We start from the raw sequence: 27,473 nt of genomic DNA on the forward strand, positions 1-27,473 counted from the left end.
ATGCGAATGCAGATTCCAATGTTCTGATTGCATAAAAAAAGTCAACTTCTTTTGCTCAGGTTTCATGCATATCGTGGCGTGTTCTCTATACGACAGATTTCCTAAGATTAGATTTTTAAAATTGCTATATATCGCCTTACTTACAGTATCGCACTATATCGCGATATATATTGAATCGTAACCCCTGTATCATGATACGTATCGTATCGCCAGATTGTTGCCAATACAATGTCCTATTGGTTTCACACAGGAGAAACATCTCCTGTGTGAAAGTCCTGTGTTTCTCTGACTCATCCATCCACCCCGAACTCTTCTGTTTGCAGACTTGTCGCTCTTCATACTACGTCACCAGACTTCCTTAGAGGCAGCCCTGCACGTCCTGGCTCACAATTACGTGATACGAATTACAGTGCATTACTTTTCGTAGGTACCAACAGTGAATAAGAACAGCCTGCATGGGTGAATTCAGTACACATCAACTTTTAACTGATAAGTGAAGAAGACAGACTAATACAAGAAAAATAAAAAAATATATATTTAAAGGGTTGTAAAAAATGCAACTGTTCTTTCTTTTGGCTTAATATTTCATTTATTATTATTTATTTTTAATGCAATATAGCCAGCTCACAACTAGAAAACATGATATTATTTTTTTGAAAGGAACAGGATTCAGCTTTATCTTTCTTGGGTGTCACATCAGGAAATTAAACTAACCCTGTGTTATAGGTACAGAGGCATACAAGGGCATAAACACAGATATGATGAGGTGTGTGTGTGTGTGTGTGTTTGCTGTGTGTGTTTCAAATCCAGCAGGACCAAAGCTGTCAGGAAAGATAGCACGCTACATTAAACCCTCACACACTTACTGTGGTGGAGACATATTTTTGGGTGTCCCTGTCCTCTTCAGTCCTCACTGGAACAATTTCAGAGACAGGGGAAAGAGAAAGAGGGGGGGTGAAGAGTGAGGTTAGGTAGATTGAAGGAGGGAGATGGAGAGAGAGGGAGGTGCCGCCATCGACTGCAGCAGAAAAATGAGCGAGCGGAGGAAAAGGGGGAGGGCAGAGTGGTGATGAGGGACAGTGAGAGAGAGAGAGATGGAAGGAGGAGAGAGAAGTGGAGGCTGCATTTTGCTCACTGCAGAGCCTTTCATTGATAAAGTAGCGCTGGTGTGAACCAGAGGACTGCAGCTGGACACATCACACACTCTCATACACCCAAACACACACACACACACTTCCTGGGTGTTTGTTTACAGGCTGACACCACAGCGGCATCAATGCATTCACTCACAGTGCACACTCCAAACAACTGAGGACACACACAGAGTGACCACACACTCTTATTGAAACAGACATCCTCGCAGACTCCCTCCATCCTCTTCTCTCTCTCCACTCTCTTTCGGGTATGTGGGCATAGTTCAGTGACACCTGTATACCTGAGGAGCAAGGAGTTGGTGCATCTGATCATCTGGGACCAGCTTTTGGAAGGAGTCCTTGGATGAATAGAGGCTGTTAAAGCTGCAGCGGAACCAGCCAACGCACCAGTAAAAGGTATGGAAGGATGAAAGCATGTGCATGCATTAATAAACATACTTTGGAGGGATATGTATAAACACACTCAGCATGTGAATACACTTACACATGCATGGATAAACTTCACACATACATCAGACAGTTCACTGAATGTAAACAGTTTCCTCTTCAAAGCAACAGGAGCTGCTGGTACCCTCCTCCTCCTCCTCCTCCTCGTCTTCCTCTCTCCATCTTTTTGTGTGCATACTCTCTCACTTCCTCCCTATCTTTATCTCCATCCTGACACCTAGTTGTTCCAGTAATCTCATTCTCATCACAGCGTCCTGCCTCTGTCCCTTGCATTTTGGTCCATCTGTTTCCTCCACCTTCACCTCCACCTCCTCCTCTCACTCTCCTCCTCGCATCCTCTTTTTGCCACCTCTCTCTCTCTCTCAACACAGAAGCATCCCTCTCATTTTCTGTCCCGCACTCTCCTCACGCCTTTTAACAACTCTCCCTCTCTCCGTTTCACTCCCTGTCAGTGTCGTCCGTCACCCTGGGATCTACGGAGGCAAGCGGAGTGCCGGTGTCGGCCATGAAGCTGGTGAACGGGGGAGGAGGAGGAGGAGGAGGTGGAGGAGGCGGAGGAGGAGGAGGAGGAGGAGGCGGCGGGGGAGGTGGAGGAGGTGGAGAAAAGACTGCCTTTTCCTTTAAGAAGTGCTCTGCTTTCCAGTTTGTCAAGAGGAAGGTGAGTTTGGGTGACGCACACACACACACACACACACACACACACACACACACACACACACACACACACACACACACACACACATTTTGGGATGGATGTGAGTGTGTGTGCCTACACATGCACCTACACAACCAGAGTGAGAGATGTGTTGGCCGAGAGAGGGGGTGTCACAGCCGGAGTGTTCCCTCTCTCTCTTTCTGTGTGTGTGTGTGTGTGTGTGTGTGTGTGCATGCCAGAGATGATGTCATTGTGAAAGCTAATCAGGCGCAAGATTCGGCTCCCCTGCGTACTTGTGTTTACTGTGTGTGCATGTGCGCGTGCTCCAAAACACTGTTGCACTACAGAACCCACAAGTGTTTGTTGTTGTGTAGAAATCATGACATCACCGAGCTGGCGAGGTCCTATATAGTTTAGGATCCACTCAGCATCTCCTGCATTATACTGCAGCGCTGTCACAAGGCTCGTTTCCTGTGTAATGTTAATGGGGTTGCATTAAATGGGTTCCTCGGTTGGCGTGTTTGTGTTTGAGTGCGTGTGCTGACTTTTCCAAAAACAAAAGTACAATTCAGGGATTTAATGGACTACAAAACTGCATAGGGAGGACATTTGGTACAGCTTTCTAATCAGGCATACTTAGGTTTTATAAGTTGTAACTAATGGCTTTAATTATGGTGAATAAATCATTAGTTCTTGAATATAACTGCTTTGTCTCATTAACTAGCTCTTTTTAACTAGGACTGTATAAACATTTACAACTGCAGATGTCCCCCCCATCCAATTTTATTCAAATATAGTTATATTTACTTATTAACATCAGCAATACACTTTTATGAATATGTCTTGCACTATTTGATTGAAGAGTTATGACCAAATTATCAAACTTATGACCTCATAGATGGTTTAAGTGGAATAACAGTTTATTAATGATTGATTAACATTTATAACTGCAAACCTGATGGCTTATTTTAAGTTTTAAATTTTTAAGATCTTTAATTTTTTATTTTTTTTAAAGTGAGAAACTCAACGTAACCCGTATTAATAACTTACTCACTTTCTAATAAGCCACCAACGCTGAAGTTATTAATGTTATAAAGCCATTAATTGAGGTTTCATGGGATGTTGTATGTTGTTTTAAGTGAGACATCAAAATGAAGAAAAGAGCTAGCTAAAAGCAAAAAGTAAAGTTTGCTAGAGGGGGATTTTTCACAATCAGGCACCTAAAAGTTGTTCCTATAAAGCGTTCACTATAAAGCGTTAATAAACTGTTTATTAACATTAATAAAGCCATTAATTACAACTTGCTAACCCTTTACAAACTACGCCGTATTAAAAAGTAGTAGATTGTCCTGTGCTTGAACTGTATGCATGGCATGCATTAGAAAAATAACAACATGTAGAGCTAAGAAAAATTAATAGATAAAGAGAAAATGAATTGACAACTAGTTTGATAATTGATGAATTATTTGGCGATCAGTAATCATCAGACATTTTTTGAGTAAAAGTACAAAAAAAAGTCAGTGTTTCTGACTTTTCAAATAGAAATCGATTACAATAATTGAGTAATTGATGATAAAAACAATCGTTAATTCCAGCCATAAACAGACAGTGACACGCTGACAATCCTTGTGCTCAATGCTAATGCTTATCAGTAAATACGAATCATTACATTTAATAAATCAGAGTAGATAAGAAAGTAGAAAAGCTTAAAGTTTCAAAAGAGAGGTAATGCATATGGATGTTATCCAATGAATTGTTAACATGATGAGGAGATCAGGAGTTTGTTGGACTTCTGAGCTTCAGTATACTGTATATGCTGTATCCGTCTAAACCTCCATTAGTGTTTGTTACACTCCAAACATGCCAAGCTTGACAAACAGTTCAACTTCTGCTCCCTCACATCTGAATAATTTGCCGCCGATTTACATGAGATCAAAAGAAAAACATTGAGCAATATGACTGCGGGGTATGATGGGAAGGAAATAACTAACATTACTTCCAGCTTGCGGAAGAGAAGCAGATTGATGCATTTACTCAATAATCACTGTATTGCTCTGGGAATATGGTGCAACGTTATTATTTTCCATTACCCAAACAGTGTAATACGATAAATCAGATGATAAAGTAAGGCTTTATTGCACCGGTTATTATGTTCAAGTTACCACATTTTCAGCCTTAGGGAGGGAATATGTTCCAGGATGACATCTAATTGGAAACAATCAGTTATGTGCTTGATAAATAGGTAAAAAGGTTTTAAGTTGCTGAGTAGCTTTAGATATGTTTCCGGTTGTGTCATCGATGTGTGATCTTGCTCGCAGTAGTGTTGTTGGTCTCAGATGGCGTACAGTATGGTGTGGATCCCTGATGACTCGGCCGGTTAATATGAGCAGATTGTGTTGTGTTAACACCCACGCACAAACACACATGCACTCCCACAGGCACATTCTGCTGCGGTGAGTCTCCCATGGGATTTAAAAAAAACTAATTTAAATATGAATCAGTAATTAAGAGCCTGAGGATCTATCTATACATCTACGTATGATACATCTTTAGCTCTTTTTGCCTTTTTTTTGCATATATTTTGTATAAAACTGACTTTCCTTCTGGGCTCCACCCTAAAAAGAAAAACAGAAGCTTCCAGATATGCATCAGCACACAGCCTCAAATCCGAATCAATGCCTGCTGCTGTTAGGGGTTTATTTGTCTCTCTATTTGTGTCTAAAGAAGCCTAATTACATAATGGGGAGAGCAGTCCAGACAGAGCACTATATCATACAAATGAGTAAGGGAAATAATGGAAGGAAATGTAAAATCAATGTCTCTGTGTGTGTGTTTTTTTGTCTGTGAATTTGGACTGTACATATTGATTGTTGATTAGACATTTGGGCAATACGGGAAAGTTTGAAATGCAACAATTCCCTGAAGTTGCATCAAAATTAGTCAGCAGCTTTTGAGATATGACACATGGACAAAAAAGCCCCATCAAAAAGATGAAGTATAGCTCTTCACTGAGGTTTTTAAGTGGGCCACAAAAAGGAGAACACATTCCTGCTGCCACGATGCACCGTGTTTTTGTGTCTGAGGTGAATAAGTGGTAAGCTTCAGCAGACACCTCTCATCAGTTTCACGGTCAGCGGGACATGTTAAACAAGCGGTATGACAGTGCAGCGTTTGATCCACTGGGGGTAATGCCAAAACATTTCTCACTCTGCTTTGAATAGGATGACAAATAAGAACGGGAAGAATCCTGTAATTGGATGTAACGTCAATCCCGCCTACTCTTATTTTAGGTGCATGTCATTAGACTTGTATGAGCTAGTCCTCACAGTGGCTGGTTTGTTTTTGTATTGACCTGCTGGAGTGTTTTTCCAAGACTGTTTTCCTTTAGAGCCGACGTGCCTTGACATGCTGTCTGGCTACCCTTCGACTTAGGCATTCAGTCTTAGTGTGTGTGTGTGTGTGTGTCACAGCTGTCTGGACTCTGTGCTGCTCAGTCACAGAGGCTATACTGCCCCCGCGGTGTGTGTTTGCTAAATGTTCGATTCACGCAGCAGGACCAGATTTCTCAAGGCTTCTCATGAAAATTTCGCTTTTCTTTCCCCGTCGTTCTCCTTCTGTCTCCCATGTGCCCCTTTTTTCTGTTTTCTCTCCACTTTAACCACCTCTCCTCCATGTTTCTTGCCCCAAAACCCACACACTCACACACCAGATTTGATGGTTAGTGACAGTGCTTTTCTGGGAAGCCTTAGTCACTGCAGGAGAGATGTGTGTGTATGCAATGCTGTGCTCGCATGCACCAACATGTGTCGGTGATATCTCACCATGAAACACAACGTCTCACTCTTTTTTGTTTTTATTACCGTACGGCTGCGTAATGTGAACATCTTTTAGTGACGAGGATGTAGAAGGGTTTTAAATTGTGCTAATTCATCATAATAGTCACGTGCGGTTGGTTTGAAGTTCGCTTTTGCAGGGAGAGCTCTCTGAAGTATTGTCGACCTTAAAGCGAGACAAGCGAGTTGAGTCAAAGGCAAAGATTTTGAAGAAACTTTGACAAGATAGATGGCACTCTTTGTCATATTTGAAGGTCACATACATGCAACTGGTGTGGGTGCAGAGCAGAGAAGCAATCTGTTCCTCACTTAAGTGTAATTCTGTGTGTGTGTGTGTGTGTGTGTGTGTCACTTGAAATGACATGTAATCAGGGATAACATGAGAAACTCTTCTCATCGAAGGTTTGCAGCTGGCAGAGCTGACAGTGTGTGTTTGTACAAAGTAGAAGTGAGATCCAACCAACCTTTTTCTTCTAAAAAAAAATTTATTTCTCAAACTGGTTTTGACCTGAGCGCTTCTTTCCCATGCAGGTACGAAGGTGGATGAGGAACCCCAAGGTGAGCGTGGAGAAGGCCCAAGGGAAAGGCCTCCACCCGTGTCCAAAGTGTCCGCTGGCCGACGACCTGTGGTACACGCACTTCCCCTCGCCTTACGGCTGCTGTCACTACGGCGGCCTGCAGGGCGGACAGTACTACCACCAGGAGCCGTGCTCGCCATGCCCTGCCAGTGGGCAAACCAGCGGCCATGACAAAAGCAAAGGATGCAAGGTAAAAACAAATACACACAGAGAGAGAGAGAGAGAGAGAGAGAGAGAGAGAGAGTGTCAATGAATGCATTTGCGTGAGTAGTCAGTCATTATGTCACACTTTACTGTGACACACAATCAACTGCAGCATCATTTGTCACCTCCGTCACACACACACAGCTGTTGGCAGTGAGTAATATGCTCAGTCTTCATTTGAAGGGTAAAGTTGAATACAACTTGAGGTCTTATTTTCATAGCTTGGTCATCATTTCTATCGATTATAACACCTTACCAAAGACAAACAAAGAAACAAGCGGTCCCTAAAACAAAGCAATCTGTATTTGAAAATGCAAAGGTATTCAATAATCCACAAGTAAAAAAGCAAATATTTTAGAGGGATGTCTGGAGAAATAACTTTTTTTTTCTAGGGATGCACCGTTCTGACTTTTTCAGTCCCGATATTGATAGCGAAACCTGGTCTGATCAGCATCGGCTGATACTGAGTACCGATCTGATACCAGAGGTTTAATTAACAAGCTGTACGCCCCACTGTGTGGAAGGGCAACATCAGGCTGGACTTAAACATTGCTTTCCTAGCTGTACAACAACATGTAACAAATAAATACATATATATAATATTATTGAATGGTTATTTATTATTAAAATAATACATAATTCTCAAGCAGCTTGGTAACATTTTTTTCAAAATTAACGGGAACGTAAATTAAAGTGTAAATCTTTTTAATGCATCAATAAATTGGTCAAAACTTAACCAGCAATTGAAATTCCAGTACATAATGTATATAGTATATAAACATAGAAATGAATTGAAGAGGTCGGCCCCATTGTCACTGGTACCCGATAGCTATTTGAGTCAGTATCGGCCCGATGCTGCTTTTCCTATCCCATTAATCATCTCATGAACCCTCAGATTTATCTCGTGACCTCTTCGATGGGTCCCGATAACCCAGGTTGGGAACCACTGAGTCAGACATTCAGACAAATTGAACAAACCAAATAGTTTAGCCAGATTATCTAAACCATTTTATTCTGAAGAACTCATAAATTCACTTCAGCTCTCTATACTGTAAATTCAGTGGAACAAGTACGTCCAATATACTGTATATGTGATATTGTGATGCTTTTTCTGCATTTCTACCACCGTCTCATCCCGCCATCCTCTCACCACAAATCTCCTCCTCTGACCTTCAGGTGCAACTAACACACTCCGTAACAGCAATCATTTTTACAGCTCCCTCTGTTTGCCCATTAGCGCTCATTAAAAGAAGTCAAAGAAGCAAATTAGGTATTAACAGGACTCTAGACATTGTTTAGTTTATCTTTACTCGCCCTTTAAGCTCTACCATGAGTGTTGTTATGTAACATAAACACTAAGAAGACTGGGGCGTTTTTTTTTTTTTTTAAACTTTGCACTTGTTGCTCACCACGGGCTGGTCTTTCTAAAATTACAGCAGGAGGCATATATTCAGCAGAGAACATGAACATTGTATAAAAAATTAAGCAAAACACCAGTGCAAGGCTGTCAACCAACGCCTTGTCCAAACACACACCAGTCCATTCATTCTAACGCTGCTGCAGGTGTCCAGGTTGTCCTTGCAACTGCAATCATAATAGCCATCCCACTCCTATCAATCATCATACCCATCAAGTGGTTCCTCGCTCGTATGTTTGTGTTTCTCCAGTCCCATTGGCGACAGGAGAGAATGAGTCATCAATGTCCCAGCAAGACAAAGCCACACTGTGTACCGCGTGTGTTTGCATGTGAGCGCGTGTGCAACGAGAAACGTTGAATCGTGTAGGAATATAAAACAGGACCGTGTTGTTGTTGTCCATCACTCCAGCACCTTTTAGTTTCATTTAGTTTCATTTTGCTCTGGTTTTCTTCCAGGCAGTTGTGTCTCCCTCTATCTCTCCACAAATTCCACCTCTTGCCCTCACAACCAATAGATCTGTCACTAATGTCTCACCGGAGATAACCGGTGTGTGTGTGTGTGTAGGATTAATGGGTGTTGCGGTGAGTTTGGAGCAGGCTGAGGGGTGTTAAAGAGGATGGGGCTCTGTGGTGAGTCATAGTTTTCACTGCAGAGTGTGTGAAGTCCATGCACAGCCAATGTGGAGTTAAACTGGACTGACCTATAGTAGCTACTCCAATGTGGTAAGACTCAATCAATGATTGACCGAATTTAAACTGGAAACTTACAACATACAGTGGCAGTTGCATTCACAACCTAAATATGGGCTGAAATGCTCCCTTCCTCTATTTGACTTTGTTGCCAAATACTCCACGACAAAAACCTCAGCACACAGACGTCATGTTCCGTACTCTTCGCCACATTCTGTACCATATCTTGGCACACTCTGTCCAAACACTTCACACACTCAGGCCCTCATGGCTTGCCGAACACTCGCAGAGCGTGACACTTGTTCAACAAATGGAGCGGTAACAGAAACATATTCCCTCCCATGCCAAAACGCGCCGCTCCGTGCTCGAGGAGGCCACCCACGTCCTGACTCGAATGCAAATGAGCGAAGCTTCGCTGTGAAATTTGTCAGCCCCCATCAAAGTGAACCGTATCAGTCGCTGTCTAACAAGTGTCTCAGACTTAAGAAAAGTGGGGTGATGACGCCGAGAGGCTGCTGTCACATTTTTTAGAGGAGGAGGAGATGAATAGGACGCCAGACGTTGACAGACGGTGTCAGTTTATAGGCCTGCTCTTAAGTGTGCAAGAGACAGAAGGGAAAGCTCATAGGACATTTGTCACACGATGCTCTTCATTCTTTATTTTTTGTACGCTGTTGTAAATCTAGAAGTACGTTATTTTGCCTTAAGTGTCCTGTATTGTCGAATACTGAATGCTCAACATTAGCTTTTCTGCGTTACACTCATTGTGAGCAGAAGCTTTTGAATTTGTTAAGCTGTACTTGGCCACGAAATGCGGTTGTTTGCTGCCAGAGGAGCTGCATATGAACTGAAATTAAAGTTTTCACTAACCCCTTAGAGGCAGAAAAATAAATAAATCATGAAATCTGAAATATTTGAATAAATATAAGTATATCTACTTATGTTGTTCTCTCTCCAAAAAGGCTTCCCTGACAGATTGTCCACCTCCACCGCCCCCTCCTCATTGAAAATCCATCACAGCAGCTTTTTGTTTTTCTAATTACGAAGCATCAGCACCATTTAAAATGCAGGTAGCTTAGCGTAGCCTTGACCCAGTGCTTTGCATAGCCTTCACCCCATCTGCCACTGCTTTAGTTTATCACAGCCAAAGCTAAATATAGACCAACTTTATGGCGCTGATCTTATTATATTATGAAATCGGTGTACTGAATTTATAGTGCCTTTTTCCATGGGGTGATAACTGCAGATAAAACAAGGGAGGACAGGAGGAGAGGTTTACTGTTACTAGAAGGAAATATGAGTAATTAGGAGGAAATTAGAATTAAAAATGGACAAAGGGTAAACAGTAATAACCAGAGAGGAAAAATGATAAGAGTTGAGGGATTGGTGGAGCTGAGAGGAGAGACATAAACACAGGAAACAGCCGTGATAAAGAGAGAGAGAGATGAGAGGAGCTGAGAGGACACTTTTATTAGAACGTAGAGGATGAGGTCAGAGCATCTGCCCCAGCGCCTGAGCATGGCCAGAAATCAAAAGCATATAAATCCTCCTGATAAGGACGTCCTGTACTATCCTGTGTGCGCAACATCAGACTGTCAGATACGACACACACACACACACACACACACACACACACACACACACACACACACACACACACACACACACAAAGCTAATGCAAACACAGCCTTTCCTCTAATCTCCTACATAAAGCCCTTACTGTTCTTGATGAAGACTTAATCAAAAATGAAAAGAACATGAAAGAACAACAACTTTTGCTGACTGATGGTTGTCCTGGCATGTTATCTCTCTTGTCACATAGATTCAGTACTTTTTTAGAATCTTAGGGGAACTCCTATAACATGTTAGATTGCGTGCTCTAATCTAAAGAACAACATGATATATAAACAGACATAACAGCAAAATCGCTCTTTTATTTTATTTTATTTTTTTGGCTGTCAATCGATTAAAATATTTAGTCGCGATTAATTACATGATTGTCCATAGTTAATTGCGATTAATCACAAATTAATCACACGATTTGATCTGTTCAAAATGTACTTTAAAGGGAGATTTGTCAAGTATTTAATACTTTATCAACATGAGAGTGGGCAAATATGCTTGTTTTATGCAAATATATGTATATATTTATTATTGGAGATCAATTAACAATACAAAACAATGACAGATATTGTCCAGAAACCCTCACAGGTACTGCATTTAGCATAAAAATATGCTCAAATTATAACATGGCAAACTCAACCCCAACAGGCAACAACAGCTGTCAGTGTGCTGACTTGACTATGACTTGCCCCAAACTGCATGTGATTATCATAAAGTGGGCATGTCTGTAAAGGGGAGACTCGTGGGTACCCATAGAACCCATTTTCATTCACATATATTGAGGTCAGAGGTCAAGGGACCCCTTTGAAAATGGCCATGACAGTTTTTCCTCGCAAGTGTACGTTTGGAGCGTTATTTAGCATCCTTCGCAACAAGCTAGCATGAAATGTTTGGTACCAATGAATTTTTTTAGGTTTTTTTTCGTTTCATATCTTGCCAGTGTCTTCACTCTGGATTTTTTAAACTGAGCCCGTTCTAATCTAAAAATTGTGAGTTGCGTTAATGCGTTAAAGAAATTAGTGCTGTTCAAACTAATTTGCGTTAACGTGTTAACCTCCGCAGCCCTACTATCTTTACATTATGTATTACATGAGTTCATAGCCGTTATCGAAGTTGCTTATGGCATTATTTCCATTTCCTCATGGCCTGTTTTGTGCATGGATCAGGTGATGGTGTTGTTAATCAGTCAGTGTATTTGCTATGGTTTAAACACCAACTTTGTCCAGGAAAGCCTGACCTGCACTGTTCCCATTTGTGTTTACTGTCCAAAATCAGTCATGCAAGAGAGAGGAGGGAGGAAGGAAGGAAGGCAGGAAGGGAACAAAAAAGACAAGGGGTGAAGAAATCCAAAGAGATGAGAGAAGCCAAGCGTGTCCAAGAAGAACAGTGATTTTTATCTGCTCCCATGCAGCCTGTGAGATGTCGTCGACTATTGATTAAATCTCAGCTGAGAGTGGTGGCAAAGTAGAGGGGGAAAAACTGCATATGAATTTCTAGAAACCTCATTTGTCGGTGAGGTGATCTCATCTCGTTAACATTTTGTTAGTCAGCTGGAATTAAAAGCTTGATCATGTACCTTTGTCGTCACAGTTCAAAAACACACCGGCTCAGATGATCAGTGATGTTTTTTTAAAGAGCGGGTTTCTCATGTAGAAATTGGCCGTACCGGTTTCGTTCTCCACAGTGACAAAACCGAGGGAGACGACCTGTGACAAATCCACCTCTCTTGTTCTCCCTCAGCAGTGACAAGGCCCTGCAGGCTAAGCTCTGTTCCACCAATGCTAATGCATTGTGTCCTAGGCAGTGAATGAGACCAGGACGAGGCAATTGATGGTGGACTGATTTCATTCAAAGATCCTGTCAAGTCAGTCGATGAAGAGTGCAAATGCAATTCAGGTGCTTAATCAGATGAGAATTCAGGAGGATTAGAAGTAGAAATGCCCTCAACTTTGGCTGCACATATTGGCTGTTAAAAAATCTGTTAGAAAAGAATTCCCACTTTTATGGTTCACATGTTCTAATGTGAGAATACGATTCTGCTGGACTTTGAACTTCAGACTTTAGCTCTTGACGTAATCTTATCTGTGACGTGCTTTACCTGTGCATACTGAGAGGCAGTAGATCACCTATTATTGGAGAATATGGTTAATCACTTGTGTGTCATATTCAAAGATCGCCACGCTTCACCGGTGACCTTTTACTAGCACTCCGCTGATGATGCTTTCAAGGACACAAACTCTGGATTCCAGCCATCTCCAGCAGCTGTTTAAATTTAAACTGTGAACTCTGGATGGAAAATCTTGATTTGTGTTTTTCACCAATATTTAGGTCAATATAAGAAACATATTTCAGTATTATGAAACCAACAAACTGCAGCTTACAAAAGGACTCCCTGGCACAGTCTCAGCAAAGCTGTATGATTTCTTGCAGGGCTGTTGTATTGGATAACTATGTGCACCTAGTGAACTCATGAACTATGTTGTCTGTGTCTCTCCAAAGCAACATTTAGTCCTCTCCTCACTTGCCAAACAGGTTACCTTTTAGAAAAACCTCACTTGAATTCCAGCTTTAGTTGCATTTACCATGAATTGCATAACTGCCAAAGCGGTTTTTAAGCTTGTATTGGGAATAAGAAGGAATTAAGAGGAACAACCCACAAGGTCCAATTATATTTGATACAAAGAGTTACGCAGAGAGCACTGGGAGCAAAAATCCCTTTCCGAGTGGTTGGCTTGTCATGCATATTGTACCAATACCAAGGAGAAATGCCTCTCAGTCCAAACTTCTGTTTGTATTCTTTTAAATAGTTCAGCTAATTGACTCCAAACTTTCTTTTCTCCTTGTTAAAGACCTCGGAACATATTCATATTCATGCCACAAGTCAGAACCCCCTGAGTCTTTCAAACTCTGTGCTTAGTAATGAAACTGGTGAGGTGCCAGCTAAGCGTTGGGTATAAAGCCAGTTTGAATCAGTTTGGCAAACTTCCAGCTCCTTCTTGTCCTCCTGGCAATACCTGACAGAGTCAGCTGGTAGTCTGTTGAAAACCTTTACTTCTATTAAAATCATGCCCTATATCCTTCACAACCTTGTTATTTCTCTACCATCATCCACTGCCCTCCTTATTGTTATGACTCATGTTGTTTTTCTCTCCTCTGATTTAAACATATTTAAGCAGCATTTAAATGAGGGATCTCTCTCAGGGATTGGAAAGTAGTTCTAAGCTACCACTGTTTAGCATACACTTAGCAATGGAAAACTGCTAATCCTTCGCTATTCTTTTGTTCCAGAGCCAAGTGCTCTGGCAGTGGAAGAATGTGGTTGGAGTAATAAACTTGAAATTCTTGCGTGATCGCTCTTCTTGCTCACAGAGGATGTATATACACACCCTAAAATGGCACAATGCATTGGTTTCCAACCGTTGCTACTGCAGGCTTTCTCTTGCCAAAGCACAAAAAAAGGAGATGAATACAGAAGGCACTTCATACCTTGGCTGCAGTTTCCTGGATTTGTCGTGACGAAGGAGGATGTGTGAATTAGCTTTGTTGCGTTTTACTCTCTAGCTCTAACAAGCTACAGGGGAGCTGAAGAAGGAAGGCAGGTTGTTTGTGATGTAAAGAGCCATCCTGACTAATCTGTGTCTGGTTTGATACAGATAACAAAGGCATTCGGCGTACATAGAGAGAGATATACATCTGCACGACTTCATGTAGTGTGGTGAAATGTCAAGGGAAGTTTTATTTTTTGATAATACTTTCCGAGTTTCAGTGCATGGGTGCTTGAAGAAAGGGGTTAACGATGAGGACAACTGATAATATGACTGATGGTTAGGTGTATTAACTGAGATAAAATGGACTATGTAGGATACATTCAGTGGATAATCACTGACTTGCATGTTCACAAGACTCAAAAGACCGGTAACAGATTCTGTATCAGTTTCTACACCTCCTGTGGCTTAATTCCCCCACGTATCGGGGAGATCCACCAGCATCAATACTCCTCCCCCGTTCTCTCCGCCGACATTGGCCCACTAGAAGAAAAAAAAAGGGAGCATCCTCCCTTCCGAGTCTCATTGTGAGGGAATTTGGGAATTATTGTTGTTCTAATCTACCCTGAGAACCCGGCTAATCCCATCTCTTCCATCTTGATGTTCCACAGTTAATGCCAAGAAACTGCTGCGCCACAGAGGCTCAGCAGCACCGTGACTATGCAGTGTAACTTCCATTCACACACTCAGCTCTATTGAAACTGCTTAGTGCATTGAGGTTTTGGGAGCTTATGGCTCACATACTCGACAACTAAGCTTGCGAGTTGACCTGCTTCCACATAGACAATATGCTTACTCATGGCATGGTGTACAACAAGCTATTGTAGTTGTGCTTTGTGATTACATACTGCATTTTGTTGTGCTGTGAAAGGCTCGGACTCATTGGTGTTATACTGTTATTCCATTTCCAGTTCAGGTCAACCTTGAGATGTCATTTTGGTTTTGTGGTTCTAAATCCTTGAAAAATCCAATGGCATGCAGCAACAAAAAAAATGAAATAATCTATAGTCAAGATGGAAAATACATATAAAATCTATTGGTATGCTGTGAAACCTGTGTTTTGAAAGGACAGATAGCACTGATATCCAATTGCAGAATCAGGGCTACCCCCTGTTAGTCGGTTAGTTGACTAGTTGGACGTTTTGGTCTTAGTCAGCTAAGATTTCTGCAGTCAATTAGTCATTTTTTATGCTTTTTTTATGCTGAATGACTTATTTCTAATAAACTTATGAGCACATCTCTGGTAAACACAAGATTTAAAGTGGTGCTTTTGTGTGATTCTTAGTGGAGAAACTGTCTGTCGATTAAATCAACTAATCGAATTGACCAATTGTATGAGTGTTAGTCGACTAAGAATTTCTTTGGTCGAGGACAGCCCCTATGCAGAAGTATAGACACATGCTTTGGGTCGTTTGATGTAGCTGTAGACTCGTGTTTATGAGTATACAGTAGTCATTCACAAATATCTGTGAAATTAATATCCAATTTTATTATGCAAGACAAAGTTGGCATCCAGTAAATTTTGTAAAATTAGATAGTTACCCTCAAACGTCTCAAATAAGATGAGCCGTGAAAATGTGAATATATTTCGCAGTGCTTTTAAAGTCAGTGTTCCAATGTTTTCACCTTTGGCCAATTTAGTCAAAGTGTGCTCATGCAATCTGAAATGTTTGACTATCTCAGAGAGACAGGAGGTGAGGCTTAATGTCAAAACAATGGCGAACGACGAAAATCTCATAATAGCCCGAGCAGTGAGCAAATAGGCTCCGTGCCACGTAGATATATTCTTCTCTCCCTGTTTTATAGAAATGACAAAAAGAATGAGAAATGTTGGGAGAAGATAGTAAGAAAGTCCAGAGAGAGTGCAGCTTTTTAATTTAGAAGAAAAAATGCAGGGATTGAGGCACAGTGGATGACCATGATTATGCCTATTAGTGTTTGCCAGGAAGTCGAGGTTCAGAGACCTCAGCGCTCCCTGAGGATGAACATGGCTGAAAAGCAGCTTAGGGTCAATATCTCAATCTTGAAATCCCAAACTTACCCCTTAGTGCGTTCCCCTGTTCAACAATAACATTGCAGTTCTCTCCGTCCTGCTGTCTTGTTTCTCAGATAATCGCTCTCGTTTTTCAGGTTGACTCTCCCTCTCTCTCTTTCTCTGAACAATATTTCGGAGGCTTAATCTCACGTGGGACATACTGTAGTTGGAATTTGAATTCCATTTGGACTGCCTGAATCATCTTTCCCTCTCTACCCATTTGGATCTGACTCCCCTCCCTCCCTTATTCTTTTTAAAAAAACTGTGTTTTGCGATCTAGGAAACAGAAGCGAGGAAAAGAAAGGGAGAAGAAAGAGCAGTGACCTTGGTGTTAATGAGCAAAGTCTTATCTCTGACAGGGAATGGGACGTCTTATGTAAGACTATCTCGCACTCTCATTCTTTCTATTTATCTTTTCGTCTTTCAAACATATTTTTCTTTGTCTCCATATCTCCGCTCGCACCTCATTCCCTTCTTCTACTTTATGATTCCCCCCCCCCTACCCATGCTCCCTCGCCTTTCCCTCATTTCATTACTCTTTGATGCTCAGACATATGTGGGACGTCACACAGCTTGTTAGAGGTGGAGTAACACACCAAGGGGAGCTGGTAGAGGACAGGGAGGGATAAGCAGGACGAGGCAAAAAGGGGGTTACCGGGAAAGAGGGCCATTGGCTGGTTAATAACACACAATAACAGAAACACCTTACGATGCAATACAGCAGCTATAAATACCAGTTTAAAGAAGCAAACTATATATTTTTTTGTCAGATTGGTCTTTTAGTCATTGCTGGTCTGAACACTGTCAGTGCTGTTTTTCTCACTTTGCAAATGTCATTGTGTTTTTTCTGACTGTAAATCACAGTTATAAAGGGATCTATAGAAATCATTCATATTGAGTATTAATTAGCAGTATACTGTATGTAAGCTTTTATGATTTTTTAAAATAAATTTGGACCATCCAAACACAAAAAACTCTACTAAAACTCAACTTAGTCATTTGAGTCTCTGTTAATACCTTATTTATTCTATCATAGACTTATATCAGTCTACCAATGCTTAATGTCCAATGATTATTACCAGGTACTGCACGCTATACAGTATACTAGCCACTTATTAACCTGTGTTGAACAATAAAATGTTATAAATATAATAAGCGTTTTCAGTCCATAATGGCGGCAGCTGCTGTTGTAAAAAAAAAACTCCAGATTTTCGTCTCTTTGCTTCTATACTTTTTGACTCCGGGGTCTGAAAAGTGAAGTCAGTGCAGAAGTGCCTTAAACTTGCATTCTATTAAATAGCCAGCAGGGGGCGACTCTTCTGGTTGCAAAAATAAGTCAGATTGTATTGAGTTTATGGTCTCAATCGCTAGTTTTAAGTCTTCTTTAATACAGCATGATGTTCATCTAGTAAATTATGGTCCCATTTAGAGTAAAATAGACGATAAAGGGTATGCATAAGGGCGTGGCTACCGTGTGATTGACAGGTCGCTTCTTATCTGGAGTTGTCCGTGTTTTCGTCTTACAAATTTAACCCTTTGACAGTGTGTTTTCAGTTCATGAAAGTAAATTGTAATATTTTTAGTCTCATAAAAATGTCTTATTCATTGTTCGGTTGAATATAAGTCCACCTTCTCACGTCACTTCTGGTTGCAAATAACCAAGATGGTGACGGCCGAAAACCAAGATGTCGATAGCCAAAATGCCGAACCTGAGGCTTAAAAATGGCAGTCCACAAACCAATGGGTGACATCACACTGATTATGTCCACTTCTTATATACAGTCTATGATCCAAACAGACATCCACCTTATGACCCTTTGTGTAAGATCAGTTGAGTACCCCTTTAACAAGAATTTGCCCAACAACTACAACTGTGGCCCTAAAAGTACCTTCATTAAATCAGTACTTACTGTAGGGCTACTGTATTGTGCTCTGCTTCTATTATTGTGTCTACCCCTATATGAAAGGACTTTATACAGAACCTTACCTGATGTATTATGCAATATCGTTACGTGCTGGCAGTATACTCAGTGTTGCGTTGAGTAGTAGTGTGAGTTATGTGGTTATGATGTAAATCTTCACGATAACAGTGTTTTCAGCTGCAGCTTAATCATACAGTACTGCATTTTATGGCTAGAACTACTGTATGGGAGCAAAGGGCAAATCTTAAGGTAAAAGTTTTACATAACTTTGTCAGTGATTGTTTTTCAAAGGTGATGTGTATAGAACACCGGCAAAGGACAGTTATGTAAAGAGATTAGTGAGGAAGAGGCAGACGTACGGGGGTCTGGATGTGGTGCCTGATGTTTTTATTTCTTGATTTGTGGGACTTTGAGGGTGATGTGTACATCCTGGTCTTAATGTGAGAATTTCCCCCTGTAATACATCCTGAGTTTATGAGGTGAAAGGACATATCTTATAGGACAGGCCTTATGCAACCTAAGTAATAGTGGGACCACTGTTGTCTCAATGGGGCGCAGCATGAAACTAGGTCAAAGGGCAGGGAAAGGGGTTAAGAGGAAGGGGAATCTGGAGATGGCATGCATTATGTGCTTGTCTGTGTGTGTTATACTTCCTGTGCACATATTTTCTTACCCACTGGAGGAATGCATGGTACTTTCTCTGGAACAAGGTTCAGTAAAAGGCCATACAATATAGGATCACTTGCATGATAAACATGCACAGTTCAGTCTAATAAAGAGCAGTTTATGGGTCTGTATATACATAACTATGATGAAATGTTGCCTAGAGAAACAAAGTTTATGACCCACACACAGATACCTCCACGCTGTCCTAGACTTCCTTCATGTTTATAATTAGTAGTTAGCAATAAATATGTAAATACATATGCATTTGAGATATAGAAAGCTATGAATTAGTATGCAAGAAAAATATAGCCATGTAAATTTAAAAGAAGTAAACAATTAGGAGAAACAGAATCAAACTTATGCCTGGCTCTGTCCGAAGGTAACAAAAAATCTGCCTAACAGTGTATATGTAGCTCGCTAATTAACACGTTATGTCTTGTTTGTTTAATCCGTACAAAAAACCAAAGCATAAAAATGACAATTTGTTGTTTTATGGGGAGTTATGTGCCTATTTCTTTTGGTTGGGAGCAGTAACTTCTATATGAGTCTCCACTGGTTGCCTGGCAACTGCTCAGACCCGAGAAACAGCAAATTGTAATTTTTTTACACGTTTTTGTACAGACTAAACAAACAAGATGTAAAATGTTAATTAGTGAGTTCACGTCGCATAGCCGGGCTGGCTGTTTGTTCCCATTTGTTCACAGTTTTTGTGCTGAGCTAAGCTAACCGACCGCTGGCTGTATCCTTATGCATAACGGGCAGATATGAAAGTGGTATCTTTTTGTGTAACTCCAACAGAAAGCGAATAAACATATTTCCCAAACAAAGTTGACCTATTCCTTTAATACCTAAACAGCAATATAGGCCCATTGATTCAATACAATTTTCTCAAATTTGGATCAATATGTGCCAATTTCATTTCACAGTAGACACACACACACACACACCCTCAGCGTTATGACAGCCTCAGTAATTGATTAGATCCATTCTGTCCTTCCAGCACTGAGCTATAATTATAGTCAAGGGAGCAACCATTCACACACGGGGAAAATGTGTTTTGCAGAGTTGCAAGTTTTGGACTCTAATACACACACACACACACACACACACACACACACACACACACACACACACACACACACACACACACACACACACACACACACAATCTCCCTCGCACACATTTTCCCCAAGCCAAGCTGTGGTAATGTAGAGGCCAGCAGAGCAGCAGCCACTGATAGAGGCCTTGATAAGACTCATTTGAAATGGCTGCAGTCACTGAACCTGTTCGCTCTGTGAGCCAAGGACACCATTTGCCTTATATAACAGCCACTCTGGGTCACTGACACATCCACCTATGCAATTTGGTTTCCTCAAGAACTATGCGTGCCTTGACCGTATAGCTGCCATTGTCCCATGTATCTTATTTTTCTCTCTCCTATACACCTCCTTCTCTCTCCTGTGCATGTGTGCTTAAAAGGTATTTTTTTGGTTTATGCCCACGATATGTATTCAGTCAGCGTTTGCCTGTCACATGCTGAATGATTCAGAAGAGCTGTTTGTGATGAAAAGTCCTCAGGAGAGTGTGTCAGCGCAGCTGTCACACCAGAGGAGATTACTGCTAAACTCATTCACTGCCTCCTGTGCAATGCAAATGTGACCCTCAGATATTTTACTCATAAAGTGAAGGTGTTGACTCAAGCTGTCGTAGTTTGTTGCTTTTATTCCACATGGTTTTAGAGCTGCAACCATTAATCGATTAGTTGTCAACTATTAAATTAATCGCCAACTATTTTGATAATCGATTTAAATATTTTTTCAAAGAAAAACAAATATCTGAATCCAGCTTCTTAAATGTGAATATTTTCTGTTTGTTTTCTTTTACTCCTCTATGACAGTAAACTGAATATCTTTGAGTTGTGGACAAAACAAGACATATGTGGACGTCATCATTGGGCTTTAGTAAACTGATCCACATTTGTTACCATGACATTTTTATAGGCCAAACAACTAATTGATAAATCAAGAAAATAATCAACAGATTAATTGACAATGAAAATAATTGTTAGTTGCAGTCCCTACTTTAGTTTTAAACTTTTAAAACACCTTCACTTATCTTCTCTTACAGGTCAGGAAGTGGAAGATGCTGGCTCGCCATCACGGCGACGGTACAGGCAAGCAGAAGGAAGCAGAGTCAGACGTCCACCTGGGTGGTTGTCAGTCGTGGGGGATCCACGCCTCGCCCCTCATGGCCAGCCCTGTCATGCTGGAGTGCTCCATCTGCAGTGGGCCCTACATCAGCTACGCCCTGGAGGATACCTGGCAGCCACGGCAACGCACACAGGTAAGTTACAGTAGCCTACAGCTAATTGAATTACAGGTAGCAAACACTAATTAACTACTTTCTGTTGAGAAAATAATTAAAATACTTGTTATAGGACTTTAAGTTTGAAGTAACTTAATCGTTATAGGAAACACTCTCATAAATGTGGCCCGTAAAAGGGTTGCATGTCAGTTTGCAGCATTGTTAAAGCTAATGATTTTAGAGTATATCCATATTTATTTATTTTTTGTCCGAGGCATCTACTGTACAGTTTGGCCACAGATCATTTGGCTCTGTTCACTGCAGTGCAAAGTGCTGACTGCCACACCACTTCTACTGCTGACCAATACTGCTAATTGGTATTCAACATAACATGACCCACCTTAGTAGCAGTACTTGTAATTGTCATGAGGTTACTTCAGAGACCCTTTTCATTTAACCCCATGACATTATTGTGGCATCCACATTTTTAAGTACTATTGCAGCAAATGTGTAATAAGCTATAACAGCAGCACATGGTAATATTTAATATGTGTCTGTATATTGTTTGTGCAACCAAAAAGTTGCTTTTCACTTTTTCTGCTCTCCTACCAAACAAGACAAAAAAAGTCTGAGAAAATGTCATAACGTAAGAAATAATTGACAGTATACTGACTTGATTCAAATCGTTTTTAATGATAATACGAAATATTACATAAAAATAAGGGTTATTAGAAAGCACAATAATTCTATGTTTGTTGTATGGAAAACTTAAGTAAAGAAAGGATTATAGCACTGGAATTAATATAATCGAGTGCATAGTTTCTTCCATTTTTCATTTGCATCTTTTTGCGTCCTAATATATTTGATGGTAAAAGTAAACTATTTATTTTCCATTACTGCTATATGTGCTTTATTTTATGACTCACAGTCAAGTCATATAAGCCTCTACCTCTCCTTGACTCTCACACAGACAAAAATGATTTCTTCCCTCTCTCCCTTTGCCTCTGCTTGAACAACCCAAACTTTCTGTCTTCTTTTTGAAACATAAATCCGCAATGAAATATTAATGAACGGAAAGCCTAGATTCGCCGTCACTGTGGATACGACTCCATCAGATCTTTATACTGAATCAATAAACAATTCAGAAGAAAGAGAAAGGAAAGAGCACGAGAGGCAAATTCAAGGAGAAAGGGGCATGAACGGTGACGTGATTGACTACAGAGAGATGTTGACAGTATAAGGGGATGTGAATAGAATGCGTGTATATATGTGTGTGTATGTGAGAGAGCAGAAAAAGAGGAAAAGACGGATAGACGAGGCTGCTGTCAGCTATATTGAGACTTATATGGAGATGAAATGACCAGCGTGACAGGCAGATTTTTGAAAGCATTGCCTCTGAATGAATAAACGAAGTGTTGAGATTGAAACAACTCTCACACACGCACACACACACACATGCCTCGACTTGTCTGGTTCTCTGAAAACACCCATGGGAGAATCCTGAGAGCTGCGATAAGTTTTCAGAGCTGCAACGTGGAATACCAAACTAGGCTAAGACTGTATTTAACAGAGATACTTTGAAAAGTCGATGAGTGACTGCGACATCACGAACAACTGATATCTGACACGACTTCACGGGAATGTCCTGAGATGCAAATACTGCTGGTTCCTGTGACAGCTGCCAATTATACTGTTAATGCATGTGAAAAGAAAAAAGCGTGACAGACTTAGGTAGTTGTTGTTGAGACCTTTGTGCACATTCTTGAGTGTTTACTTGCACATTTCTGAGCCATTCCACATGCCAGAGCAATGTACTGACTTGTATAATCAAATGGAGACGTAAAAGGTCAACACATAGAAAGGCATAAACACGAGAGATGGAAAACAACTACATAGTCATCAAGTGCTTCCTACTGGTTACTTCTCAGATGAAGATTTCACAATCACAATTAATCGCATGATTGTCCATAGTTAATTGTGATTAATCACAAATTAATCACACGATTTGATCTGTTCAAAATGTACCTTAGAGGGAGATTTGTCAAGTATTTAATACTCTTATCAACATGGGAGTGGGCAAATATGCTTGCTTTATACAAATGTATGTATATAGTTATTACTGGGAATCAATCAACAACACAAAACAATGACAAATATTGTCCAGAAACCCTCACAGGTACTGCATTTAGCATAAGAAATGCTCAAATAATAAACATGGCAAACTCAAGCCCAACAGGCAACAACAGCTGTCAGTGTGTCAGTGTGCTGACTTGACTATGACTTGCCCCAAACTGCATGTGATTATCATAAAGTGGGCATGTCTGTAAAGGGGAGACTCGTGGGTATCCATAGAACCCATTTACATTCACATATCTTGAGGTCAAAAGTCAACAGACCCTTTTGAAAAGGGCCAACCAAAATTGTGCGTAAGTTTGGAGCGTTATTTATCCCTCTTCATGACAAGCTAGTATGTTATGATTGGTACCAATGGATTCCTTAGGTTTTATAGTTCCATATGATTCACTCTAGCTTTAAAACTAAGCAGGTTGTGTTAATGCGTTACAGAAATTGGTGGCATTAAAACAAATGTGCGTTAACGTGTTATTTTCACGTTAACTTTGACAGCCCAAAATTTGACGTAAAACAACATATGAAAAGTTAATAGGATCAAATGCCTTGTTAAAGGTTAAACCAGTGGTTCCCAGCCTTGATGGCTTGTGGCATTTTACAAAAACGCTGGGGCCCTTTGTCTATGAGTTCAGTCAGTTCCACCAAAGAGACATGTCCCCTCTAAACCACTTTCATTTGAATAATTGATTTGGGATCCAAATTGTCCAATATTTCACAATGAAAAACAAACATTAGAGAAAAAGTCCACAAAAATCGACTTGTTCGTGTATGCTCATGAGTACTTTTACTTTTTAAACTTTAAGGACATTTTGCTGATAATATCTCTGTACTTGAGGATTTTGAATGCAGGATTTTTACGTGTAATGGAGTATTTTTACATTAATTTGTGATTTTACTTGAGTACAAGATCTCAATACTTCCACCACTGCTCACATGTGTTGTCTTTTATTAAAGAGATACATATGAGACTGTCTTATGTCTCTATAAACAGTTTAAAGATATATGTTTCACAGTGAACTTAGCCTAACAAGATGAAGAAGCAGTTCATCTTCTTTTCATCCCGGCATTCAGTCTCACTAAAGCACAATAATACTGTGTCGTCATGTTGTTAGAGCAGAGGTTTCTCACCACTTTCAGCGCAGGACTCAAGTGATTTAGTGCAGTCTCACCCTGGAAACCCATCCTCATTAAAACAAGTCATGTGGGGAACCAACTGATGCTGAGGAACGAACAAGTCTGGGTCAGAACCAATGGTTTTAGAAATGCTGATTAAGAGTGCTGATGTTCACATCTCTTAAAATCACTGTACTCTTTTCAAGAGCTTATAAGCAACTTTTGGGCTAGTAACCCCTTAAAACAAATCAATTGCTTGTGACCCATCTTCACAGGTTACATTTGTTTACCAGTTGTGACCATTTCAACCAACCTTGTTTTAAATAAATAAGAGTTAAAGTGTTTCACAAGAAGAAGGAAGGAAAAGAAAAATTCCTCATAATTTGGTGTAGCAATGAGATGTTTTTTCTGCTCTCATATCCTGTTAATGGTCTAGCCACACCTCCGATTTGTGTTGTGATCCCATGAGGTTGGGAACTACTGACCTAGATTTTAGCTTTGCCAGCCTGTTTTTTTTTTTTTTTAAATGTATCTAATAGGGACTTTACAAGACAGTTACAGCCTAAGGGCTGTACAGTTTCCGCAAGTTGTGGTACACCTATTATCATTCAACTGTATTAAAACAACAAAACCAGATTTGCAGGGTTGCACACAACAATAGCAGGGTGTTGCCTAATATGTCAGGTCAGTTATTAACGAATATGGATAATTATTTGAATGCTATTCAACTGAATCCACAGCCTTAGTCTCAATGTTCTTTTATGTGCATGTTTTTGTCATAAAGTATTATATTTGTTCTTACTAAGTAATGCCATATTTCTCCCCCAGGCGATGGACCTGTATTACCACAATGAGTCAGACCCAGACAGCTACTGTTGCCCTGGCGACAACAACAGTAAGTCACCGGCAACTAAACCCGTTGTTTTGTATTCTTCCACTTCCTCCAGTCTTTCCTTCTTTCCCATCCGTCTTTCACACCGTGACTCTCATTCCTGTGCTATCTCTCTCTGTCAGTCCCGGGTCATTTCTCTTTATTATCTGCAGTTTTGTTTATTTTCACCATCAATCCAAAATAATCTTCTACCATTCATTCTCTGTCTATTTTTCCTCTTGTTTGTTGTTTCCCTTCCGTCCAAATCTAATAGCTGTGGGAGCAAAATGATTCAGCCAGCACACACACACACACACACTGTGTAAGTTTAACTTACGTTACCACTTGGCTCTCTAATCCAACCTCTAAGCTCCCCGATAATAACTGTTGTTCATAAACCAAGATTACTGTTTTGTTGTTTTGTGGAAACCGGCTTGGAGAGCAAAACAGTATTTACAGACACAATACTGAGCGCTGATCATCATCATACACATGACACAGTGACCTTTTCCACATTTGTTCACAACTTTTGTTGCTCGCTGCAGAAGAAATATGTGTGTTTGTATCTGTCACTGGGTGAGAGTTCAGCATTGGTTTATAACCAACACGACTGTAAGTGACTGGTGTTTAATTTTCCATCATGCCGCTTACTTGTGCCACAAATCATAGTCCAATCCGAAGTACCCAATATGTATGGATGTCATCGCTTGGCATGAAGCCTATCTATTCTCTTTTTTATTGCTACCTTTACCTTTGCTGGGAATCTTGCATGAGCTCTTCTTGTGAGTGTGTGTGTGTGTGTGTGTGTGTGTGTGTGTGTGTGTGTGTGTGTGTGTGTGTGTGTGTGTGTGTGTGTGTGTGTTTGAGCTCACCATTACATTATATATCATTTTTAGCAACAAAAACTTTAACTTTCCTTTCACAATGAACTAAAAAAATATTGAATTCTGTTCATCTTTAAACTGTAAAAGATCATAGTTATCAGATGAAAACTAATATTTTTCTAATGCATTGCATTGCAATTGCCTTATTTTGCTAATTCCACGTAGGAACCATTAATTTCCGCTCTTGGATAGTATGCACATCCATTTCACCAGCAGTGGCAGAAGTTCTTTACTTAAAGTAAGTCTTAGCTTGTCTGAGTTTATGGCCCACCGAGCAAAGCCTTTGCATTTGCAGTATTACGAACTGGGTGTCTGTGGCGACATTCTGGGGAAAAAACACAATTACTGCATATCGCCATAGGTGCTGCCAAAGAGAATGAATCTCCGAGATTGTAACTGTAAATAAAAGTAGCAATACTGAAATATAAAAATACTCTTTTACAAGTAAACGTCCTGCATTGTAAAAGTACATAAACATTATTAGCAAAATGTACTTACATGATCGAAAGTACTCATAATTCAGAAAAATAGCGTGTTATACTATTACAAATTATATTATTGGATTATTATTACTGATGCATAAAAGTAAAATTTTACTGTTGTAGTTGGTCGAGATATAGCTAATTTTAACTATTCTATATACCCTACTGTTGGATTAATCTATCATATTGCATCATATTTTAGTCCATCATATGTTTTATATGTAAAGTCTTCATCTGTAGTAACTAGTAACTAAAGATGTTTATTACACGGCTTCGTTGAATACTCGATTCTGATTGGTCAATTATGGCATTCCGTGGTCTGTTATTTCTTTATAACAGACCGTTGCTATGTATAACAGACCGTTGCTATGGGCACAGTTCTGATGTCGGACTCTGGTGGACTGTTTTTGGGTCAAATTATTGATTTCTTAAGTAAGTAGCTGTGTAATTAGCGGGATAACGTACAGCAAGCAGGTCATTGTTCTTCATGTGGCACCCCGACGCAAGCAAAGGGGTCTTTATTTAACAACAATGACCGGTTCGCTGTATATAATCCCTCACATAAAGTATACAGGAGCATGAAATGGAAATACTCAAAGTACAAGTGCCTAAAATCTGTACTTAAGTACAGAAGTGAAGTAAATGTACTTTGTTACTTTCAACCACCGCTTGTCACTCTGTGCTACTGCAATAACAGAACTTTGTGGCAGATATGCATGTAACTGCTGCCTGAACATCTCCAAGAAAGAAATGTGACAATATAACAACCATATGAACACAATAACCCCCATATTCTGATGAAAATGTTTTTCACTGGGAGTAGTCTGCCTGTTAATTATGGGAGTTTTCAGCGTATGGAAAGACATCCAAGCAATTAGCCGAGCTGGTGACAAGCTGTTCCTGTGGCCTCGGCCCGTGA

The 27,473-nt window shown here is 40.3% G+C and overlaps 1 protein-coding gene across 1 annotated transcript in view; it reads left to right on the forward strand.

The window, feature by feature from the left end:
* Window positions 1–1,082: 1,082 nt before the first annotated feature.
* sgk1 (serum/glucocorticoid regulated kinase 1) overlaps window positions 1,083–27,473 on the forward strand; it is a 39,716-nt gene continuing 13,325 nt past the window's right edge. The window contains exons 1-5 of the mRNA XM_074614889.1: window positions 1,083–1,550; window positions 2,054–2,259; window positions 6,621–6,857; window positions 20,898–21,113; window positions 25,146–25,212. Coding sequence (XP_074470990.1) covers window positions 2,107–2,259; window positions 6,621–6,857; window positions 20,898–21,113; window positions 25,146–25,212 — 673 coding nt within the window. The 5' untranslated portion in view covers window positions 1,083–1,550; window positions 2,054–2,106. The remainder of the gene's footprint in view (window positions 1,551–2,053; window positions 2,260–6,620; window positions 6,858–20,897; window positions 21,114–25,145; window positions 25,213–27,473) is intronic.

This window comes from Sebastes fasciatus, chromosome 18 (assembly GCF_043250625.1).
Source record: "Sebastes fasciatus isolate fSebFas1 chromosome 18, fSebFas1.pri, whole genome shotgun sequence".
Classification (NCBI taxonomy): Eukaryota; Metazoa; Chordata; class Actinopteri; order Perciformes; family Sebastidae; genus Sebastes; species Sebastes fasciatus.